The 9,388-nt window shown below is 44.2% G+C and overlaps 1 protein-coding gene across 1 annotated transcript; it reads left to right on the top strand.

The window, feature by feature from the left end:
• Positions 1–232: 232 nt before the first annotated feature.
• LOC118781017 (proliferation-associated protein 2G4) lies at positions 233–8,755 on the top strand. Its single transcript, XM_036533851.1, has 13 exons — positions 233–451; positions 1,718–1,846; positions 2,210–2,315; positions 2,722–2,791; positions 2,900–2,992; positions 3,678–3,741; positions 3,863–3,941; positions 4,047–4,125; positions 4,793–4,926; positions 5,649–5,743; positions 6,918–7,045; positions 8,117–8,170; positions 8,333–8,755. Exons 1-13 carry the CDS (start codon positions 364–366, stop codon positions 8,393–8,395), a joined length of 1,182 nt encoding a protein of 393 aa, XP_036389744.1. The 5' UTR covers positions 233–363; the 3' UTR covers positions 8,396–8,755.
• The last annotated feature ends 633 nt before the right edge of the window (positions 8,756–9,388 follow it).

Below are 9,388 nucleotides of genomic sequence, written 5' to 3'. Positions count from 1 at the left end.
AATAAAAGGGCGATTGAAATTTGAAAATTGTACATTGAAAATGAATGATCTTGCTCTTTGCAGCAAAATTGCAGAAAGAAGTCCCATGTCCCAAGTTCAGTCAGGCTGGGCTATCGGCGATGGAATTACGTTGCGTGCATTACATTAAAAACTACGATACTTGTCCACAACCTCCTTATCTCACCGGTCCATGATGCTCCGCTCAGTGCATTTGGCGGTGCGTAGTGTGCGTGTGCGCGGTAGGAGGAGCCTGGGGGCCGGAGGAGGCCAGGCCTGAGCAGCGGAGTTGAGCCGATCCCTGCGAACGCTCTCGCATCTGACGCACCGGGGAGAGAAGTTGCCTCAACCCCTCCGAAAGGAAAGATGTCCGGAGACGACGAACAACAGGAGCAGACCATTGCGGAAGACTTGGTGGTCACCAAGTACAAAATGGGGGGTGACATTGCCAACCGTAAGTGTGCTGGCGACTTGGAATTTTTCGATTTGTGGTTCGATTTTGGTGAGGTGACTGAGGGGTACGACTGGCCTCCGATCTAACGTTACCTAGCTGGTTGCGGCCATGTGCCGAAACTGCAAGGAAACTGCGATAACGTGCATGGCAGCGGGATATATACGGTGGCCTAGGTAGCTAGCTAGCAGTCTGAACTCCAGCTTATCCTGTTAAATAAATGCTTCCAAGACACCGATCCCATATCTAATGTAGCTAGCTAGCTAGGTGGTCAGAATTGTTAACGACACGTTGCATAATGGGTCTGTTTTTGCATCATTGAACTGTTTGCGATCATCCGACTAGCTAACTGTAGCTAACTATAGCAGCTGTCTTTGATCTAGGTTGCTAAGCGCACTGTAATGCAGAGCTTACACTGACCTGCAGCTATTTAGCAAGCAAGTACCTCAGCAAGCTATGCATTTGGAGGAACTTGATAGCCAGAGCTAGGAAACAGATTACAAGTGGCAGCAGCCATTAGCTAGATAGCTACCGAGTTAGCGAGTGAATTTGGTCGCTCGCCACATTGAACAAAGAAAACGTGTAACTCATATTCATATAAAGTACCAGGTCTAACGTATCAACATGAATGCAAAACTAGCTTGCTACTGATAGGGGTTACATTTGATTAAATTGTATAAGGTTAATGTGATGTTGCATGCGATTTAGCTAGCTAGCTAACTTTTTAAGTGAACGTCGTGTGAATCCGCCACCTTGTCACCCCCGCACATTTCCTACACTGCGTGCGATGCTTCACTTTCATCCACCAGCGGAACGTCAAATCTCATTGAACAGAAAAAAAAAACTGGAGAAGAGGGACCATCATCTTGCGGTTGTAACGGACTGTGTGACAACTATGCAAAAGAAATAAAAAAATCCATGAGGCCGAAGGAATTGAGCGTTTGTCATTGACATGCGCCAAGTCGACGGGCCTCTGACAGTATCCTTATTAAATTGGGGAACCCAATGCGGGTTTATTGTATATTTCTTATTGGTGAAGTGGAAAGACATGTGTCTATCTCACGTGCGTTCTGTTTTAGTGTTATAACTTTAACTGTTATGCATAGTGTTATGCTCACATTCACTGGTCTAGTGTCTTCTGATCTGACAGTGTTGCTCATTTAACTTCAATGGATACACTTCTGTTCTTTTGTGCTGGAAGTGGCTCTGGATAAGAGCATGTGCTAAATGAATGTGATGTAATGTAATGTAACTGTCTGACCTGTTTAGAGGCCCTGCGAGCAGTGGTGGAGGCAGCCAAAGCCGGGGTGTCGGTGCTGTCGCTGTGTGAGAAGGGCGACTCCCTCATCATGGCTGAGACGGGCAAGATCTTCAAGAAGGAGAAGGAGATGAAGAAAGGTGAGAGGAGGGTTGGGTTGACTGTCACAGACCAAAAGAAGGAGAAGGAGATGAAGAAAGGTGAGAGGAGGGTTGGGTTGACTGGGTCACAAACCAGGAGAGTGAAATGAATAACCCAAGTGGATAGAAACGGAGTGCAGCAGAGCTCTGAAGTGTGTGTGACGACATGTCCCAGGACCGGAAACGCCGGTGTTTAGCCTGGAGAGACAATAGTGTCTTGCGAGCAGCAGTCATGCAGGGAATATGTGCTCTTGCGGGATAGAAGGATGGGAAAGGGAAAGGGATAACGAGAACATGGGGGTGATGTCACTTTGCTGATGTTAACGTCCGTGGTCATGAATTTTCATCTCCGGTTCTCTTCAGGTATTGCCTTTCCAACCAGCGTGTCAGTCAACAACTGTGTTTGCCACTTCTCTCCTTTGAAGAGTGACCCTGACTACACGCTTAAAGATGGAGACCTGGTCAAAATGTAGGCTTCCTCTCAGTCCCTTTGCCTGTATTCAGTCTCTCATGAGCCTTTTCTTGTCATCAGTGTATGTGTTTTTTTTGTTTGTATGTATATTGTTGTTTAACTGGAATACTTAATCATCTTAATTCCATGGTTTGGCCATGAATTAGATGTAGCAGAGTGGTAAGCAGCAGAGCTCGTAACTAAAAGCTTGCTGGTTCGATTCCCCACTAGGGCACTGCTGTTGTACCCTTAGGCAATGTACTTAACTCAGAGTTGCCTCAGTAAATATCCAGCTGTATAAATTGATACCATGTAAAAATTGTAACCTATGTAAGTAGCTCTGGATAAGAACGTCTGCTAAATGACAGTAATGTAAATGTGATGGACCAGTATGTTCTCTCACTCCCTTTTTCTTTCATTGTAGTGATCTTGGAGTCCATGTTGACGGCTTCATCGCTAACGTGGCTCACAGCTTTGTTGTTGGCGCGACTAAGGTGGGCCCTAGCAGCCTTGTCTTACAGTGTCTTCATCAGCTTGTGTTTCTGGGTCTTGTTTGCTGTTGTCCTTCTTGTCTCTCTCATCATTCCCCTCTCTCCCTCCAGGAGGCACCAGTCACAGGGCGAAAGGCTGACGTCATCATGGCGGCTCACCTGTGTGCAGAGGCTGCACTACGTCTAGTCAAGCCTGGGAACCAGGTAACCGTGGGAGCGGAACTGTGACTGAGGGGTGTGAGGTGGAGAAACAAGTAAGCAGTGACATCATCACCTCAGGAAAGCTGTATTCTTGGAATGAAATAGGAGCTCAGCTTTGATTGGCTCAGGTTTTTTCACATAAGAGTGTCTGGCCCAGTCAAAGGAAGTTATTGGGGGAATTTCATCAGCGGCAGGTAAAACAGTGGGCTCAGTCCCAACTCATTTGTACTGGCCAGTTGGAGCCGAGCATGTATGAAGGGGCAGGCCTGCTTGAAGCATCCGTACAAGAGTTAGGCTGACACTCGCTGCACATGTTGGGGAATTTGATAGTGAGCTGTCTCTGTTCTGATTGTCATTTTAGTTTTCATAAAAAGGTCAAATAGCATTGCTACTGCTGTTGTTTCTTTTCACATTAAATCTGTACACGCTGGTAGTATATGACTCACCTCATTCACTTTTCCCATGGTGTCAGTGGAACCACACGTGGTAAGGGTGAGTGAGTCTGCAGAATTTCGACATTATCACTGCCTCTCTTTTTACCACACAGCAGTCAGACTTGGCCACTTATTAAGGATCTGTCAGTGTGCTCCATCCCATCACGTCTCTCTGTAATTTTTATTGTTCCCTCTTGCTCGCATCTTCTCTTGTTCTCTCTTTCTCACATGCTTTCTCTTTCTCTATCTCTCAGAATACACAGGTGACAGAGGCCTGGAACAAGATCGCCCGCTCCTTTAAATGCACGGCCATCGAAGGTGAGTGTCGCGCATTGCAGGCGCATTGGCGCGGGTCACGTTTAGTCTTACACAGGCAGACAAACTGTTGTGTCTCTGCCATTCACCTGTGCAATAAAAATTTGTTGCCCTGCCATCTCAGGAATGCTGTCTCATCAGCTGAAGCAGCATGTCATTGATGGAGAGAAAACCATCATCCAGAACCCCACAGACCAGCAGCGGTGAGGCGGGGCATAAATAGACCTGGGGTGGGAGGGGTGAGGGGGTATGCGCTTGTTTCGAGGGTTTTGACGTTGTGACATTGTGATCCTGGTGTCTATCCACAGGAAGGACCACGAGAAGGCAGAGTTTGAGGTCCATGAGGTGTATGCGGTGGATGTGCTGATTAGCACTGGGGAGGGGAAGGTGAGCTGGTGCCTGTGGTCATCGTCCTGTTTTCATAATGAGTCTCAGGATTCATGTGCACACATACACACATTTGCACAACCCTAATTGAAACAAGTAGCACTCAGTGCAGTTGTGCATTTGTTCATACACACACACATACACACGTCTTACAGAAGTGATTCACAATCAAATAGGATCCATGGTACAGAACTCCATACATCACATTTGAAACGGTTGTAAGAGTTGTGTCAGGAAGCTCATACCAGCTCAGTGGTGTCAATGCTGTTATGAATACATTTCAGACTGTGGCAACCTGTTTTTGCTTAAACTTTTTTGCTGGCGCATAATCCACCTAATGAAAGTTAATCTACCTAATGAAATGTAACCTTCAGTCCCCCTTTGGCTGTTAATTAGCCATCTGTCTAGTTCTGTTACATTACTGGCTCTGTGAGACAGCTACACTTCCTGGTCACATACGTAAGTTGATGCTTATTAGCATGCTAAGCTGTACTGACAGCCTTTTTCACTACATTCTGTTACTATGACTACAGCTGCCAATCTAGGTTGTAACGACCCTTTGTATGACTGTATATGTGAGCTGTGTGAATGAGCCATAAACAAGCCATGTATTTCTACCCCCTACCCCCACGCGCACACACACACACACACACACACACACACACAGGCAAAGGACGCAGGCCAGAGGACCACCATCTACAAGCGGGACCCTAGCAAGCAATATGGGCTTAAGATGAAGACTTCCCGCATCTTCTTCAGTGAAGTGGAGAGACGCTTTGATGCCATGCCATTTACTCTCAGGTATGGCCACTTTCAGGAGTATGCCATTGCACTCAAGAGATGTCCTTGAAGAACACATGTTTCTCTGGGGGACTCCATTGTTATTACTCTGCCTTTATATTAATAAGGAATTTAAAAAATGCCATTAAACAGTTTAAATGTTTGCAAAGGAAGCCCAGAGAACGTGCGTGGTTGGACATAAATTCCAGACATGAGACCAGATATTTGAGTATTTGAGTTTTTAACCATGAGCTTGACAATCACCTTAGATCAGTATTCAAATGCTTTTTTTAAATTAGAGATTTATTCTTTCTCATCAGTATTCATGTATGCGAGCCAGAGAACCCTGTATAAAAAATGACTCATTGATATTACTAGTATTAATGCAGATTAATGCTTTGATATTACCAATATTAATGCAGATTAGTGTTCTTTCTAGTGAGTCAATATTTGGCCAGAAAGAACCAGTTTTATACAGTGTTTCTGGGAGTGTGAAGGCAGCATACAGTTATTCAAATATTCAATCTTGGGTTCTGTGCAATATTGAAATAGTAGATTAGTCAAAGTGTACCTCTTACATGTTAACCATGCTCCAGACTCTGGGAGGCTGGCATGAGAGTGCCTGGCTATTTTCTCATACACCTCCCATGTCCTTCTCTCTTCCCCCTCTTTTTTTTGCCCTCTCATTTGTATCTCGATCTCATTCTTCCCACCCTCCCTCCTCGCTGCTCCTCATTGCCCAGGGCGTTTGAGGATGAGGGGAAGGCCCGGCTGGGTGTAGTGGAGTGCGCCAAACACGAGCTGCTGCAGCCTTTCAACGTGCTCCACGAGAAGGAAGGTGAGTGTTCGCCAAAAAAAACACACCATCCTCTAATGAGGTGTAATGTAGAAGGTGAGCGTCCCACATCCTCTCTGCATGAATGAGAGCGCAAAAATATACACTGTCCTACTCTAATGAGAACCTTTAACATGTGCTCTGCGTAAACAAGAACAACTACAAAAAATACTCTGTCCACTTTACTTTGTTACATTATTGTCATTTATCAGACGCTTATCCAGAGCGACTAGTAGTAGGTTACAGTTTCATCCATTTATACAGCTGGATATTTGCTGAGGCAGTTGCGGGTTAAGTACCTTGCCCAAGGGTACAGCAGCACTGCTCCAGTAGGGAGTCGAATCAGCAACCTTTCGGTTATGAGCCCTGGTCCATACCACTATGCTACACAGACACCAAAAAATGCACTACTCTCTTCTACCCTTTTCTAATGAGGTATAACATAGAGGGACAACATTCAACAGGTGTTCTGCAAATACAAGAACAACAACTAAAAATACACTCTGATAAAGTGTAACCATAAAATAGCTCTAATGCAAACTGGTTGGTGTTACGCTATTATTCAAAGTCTCCAACTTCATTTACTCACCAGTTTACCCCCCGCATCCTGCTAGATGTTCTAGAGGGCATTGTTTAAATGACAGTTAAGTAACAGTTAAGTCAACTTGACTGGCAGTTTTATTAGAGCTTGACCAGCATCTGCATGCTAATGACCGCTTTATTATACAGAACCAGCAGCACTCCCTGGTGCCCTGTGTGTGTGTGACACAAACCAACGCTGTCCCAGCAAGCTCATGTTAGCTGAGTCCTCTTAGGGGGTGAGAATGTATGCTCTCACACTGTAATGTACAGATCTGTAGTGTACAGATCTTGTACTCTACCCCACTATTGCCAGGTTACTACTTTGCCCTGTGTGATCTCCCTACATGTTTTGATTTCTTTCATAGCGCTCAGCTGTTTCTGCACTACTGGTGTAGGAATCTGATACTAGCCTTGCAGAGTCAATCCACACACTTGTCCCAACATTGCTTTAGCTACACGGTTCTGGGATGGGGATGTACTATGTGACCGTTGCATGGTGTTGTAACTTCAATTCAGGAATCATGCTAAATCCTGTCTCTCTGTTTCTCTCCCTTTCTCTCGCTCACTCTCTCTCTCTCTGATTGGGTGTCTCCAGGAGAATTTGTGGCCCAGTTCAAGTTCACCGTGCTCCTGATGGCCAATGGTCCCATGCGGATCACCAGTGGCCCCTTCCAACCTGAGCTCTACCAGTCTGAACATGAGGTTCAGGATCAAGAGCTCAAGGTGAGGCATCGTTGTTGGCATTGTTGGCATCTACTTATATCTGGACATGTTGCTAATTGCAACATGTCCATCAAAATCGGTTGTTTTGGAACCTAAGACACATTTTCAGTGTCATACAGTTGGAAAAAGAAGAAACTTGGCTTTATAATGATTTTCTGAACTCCAAAAGCTGATGAAAAGATTCCCGGTTATGTACTGGTGGTTTTGCAACAGCAGTTTGTGGAAAACTGCTTCCAAAGTCTACAGTTTAAATCTCACGCCGTCTCATCATTTATCCAACAACAGTAATGTATGCCAGTGGCTCAATCAGGATAATCTTGTAATTATAATATGTAATTATTATAATAGATATTACATAATATTCTGTGATTTATAGCAGTTGAAACTTCATCCTCCTGTGACATTCTGATACTAAGTAACATGATAGCTAGCTCCTTTATTTACCTCAGAATAATCTCTTACATGAGAAACTACAGAACTACAATCTGATGCAGGTTGCCATAGACTGTTTTTCTAAAAAGTGATGTACATTGTCATAGTAAGATTGATGCTGATAAATGCTGTCCTATCAGTTGTGGTGAGGTTTATTGAAACCTAGTGCTGAGGAATGGTGAATTTACATTTCAGGCTTTCAAAGAATATCACAATACCATGAAGAAAGACAACTGAGCAATTTGGTTTTATGAGGTCATGGAAAGTCCTAGAAATTTATTCAAGACACTGTAGGCTTCACAGATGTATAGTGCTCAAAATATCCATAACAGTATTGGCAGAGAGAATCACATGTCGACAAACAATCGAACTGCTTTCGCATGCCATGCTGTAGGTCTAGAATTAACAGTGTGACCAGCAACAGAAGCATGGAAAACGATGTAAATCTACAGCGGCAGCCTGGGGGAGGGTTACACTGCTGTGTGGTGGGTTTGATGACTGTAAATGGCTGTCTGTGATCATGACATTTCTGAAGGGGAAGGAAAAGGTATGGGAGATCTGATAAGCACGTGTGCCTCTCGGTTCCTCAGGTGAGAGCTGCTCCTTCTGATTATGAATTTCTGATCTCTCCTCACTCAGACCCTGCTTCAGAGCTCGGCCAGTCGCAAGACGCAGAAAAAGAAGAAAAAGAAGGTTGGCTTTCTCGCGCTCTCCTGCCTATGGCTGTACTCGGACCCGCAAGCACACAATGCTGCATTTTTATTTGTTCCTTTTTTTAACAGTTGTGTGATGCCTATAATTCTGGCACCATCCCCCCAACCTCACACGTTCGTCTTTCCATCTTTTTTCTTACAGGCTTCCAAGAACGCTGAAAATGCGTCGGGACAAACGACTGAAGAGAATGAGGCCGCGGAGTAGACATCTGGGTCCATGCAAACTGACACAAATCCGACGCCCCCAAAGAAGAGAGAACTTCACAAGACAATTTCCAAAAGCCTGCCATACTGCAAAGCCAGTTAACCCAGCCCCCTCTCTTACGCTCCACCTCCAAATTTAACTGGAATCAGACTGGGACAAGAGATTAAACTCGTGTCCCACAATACCCTGAGATCTCGTTTCTAAGAGAGGTCTGCATTTAACTTGGAACATTTTTGTAGTAGACTTTTTGTCATGTGCATAACTCAGCCTTGCAAATTGCTAATCAGATACTAAAAGTGTAAGTGGGTTCATAGGTACTGCCACTTCTTTCCTTGTTTGTTGGTCCTAGTATAGCAAAAAGGAAAGCAAATGAAATAACATGCATCAGACTTCATTTGTGTAAGACCCATATTGACAGATAAAGAAATCCTTGATGTACCTACGTATGAATATGATTGAATTATCACAACTCCCTCTCTTTAAAGACTCATCCACATAGGGTTTGATGTAATTACCTGACCAAATAATCCTGTATGGTTTGTATCGCACTTATACAATGGAATAATGAGTAGAGGACTACTCAATAGCTGGCACTAACATAATGGACCACGTTCGATAATGCCATGAAATGCAGATGAGCATCTTTAGAAAATGGGATGCAGAAGGTTGTATGGACTTAAAAGTTGTGGAGAGAAATAGACTTAAGATTCGTTTAGTCCTTTCCTATGAACTGAAACCACAGATAGGGGGTGCTCTTCCTCCTCAGGAAGTCATATGCCAGGGTTAGATTCTCCCTTGAAATAGTCGTAGGGAAAGGTTTTTTCTATTTGAGTCCTTGAGAGATGACTATGAAATGTTTCCCTCTTTTTTTCTACTGGAAAGGGATCTTGTTCTCTGTTTCTCATGCCAGTCTGATAGTCCTGATAAAACCCCCTTAGTTTCAACTCTTAAGATTTTTTTTAATTTGTTTCTGCTCTTCATATTAAATCAGTG

Source organism: Megalops cyprinoides, chromosome 7 (genome assembly GCF_013368585.1).
Source record: "Megalops cyprinoides isolate fMegCyp1 chromosome 7, fMegCyp1.pri, whole genome shotgun sequence".
NCBI classification, from domain to species: domain Eukaryota; kingdom Metazoa; phylum Chordata; class Actinopteri; order Elopiformes; family Megalopidae; genus Megalops; species Megalops cyprinoides.
Note: the sequence above shows the minus strand (reverse complement) of the source record. Positions and strands in the feature narration are given on the sequence as shown.

Bases quoted from the DNA above. Each gene is read 5' to 3' on its own strand.
- LOC118781017 (XM_036533851.1), top strand. From the start codon at position 364: ATGTCCGGAGACGACGAACAACAGGAGCAGACCATTGCGGAAGACTTG. The intron at 4,927-5,648 runs GTATGGCCACTT...CTCATTGCCCAG, and splicing joins GCCATGCCATTTACTCTCAG to GGCGTTTGAGGATGAGGGGA. The intron at 5,744-6,917 runs GTGAGTGTTCGC...GGGTGTCTCCAG, and splicing joins CGTGCTCCACGAGAAGGAAG to GAGAATTTGTGGCCCAGTTC.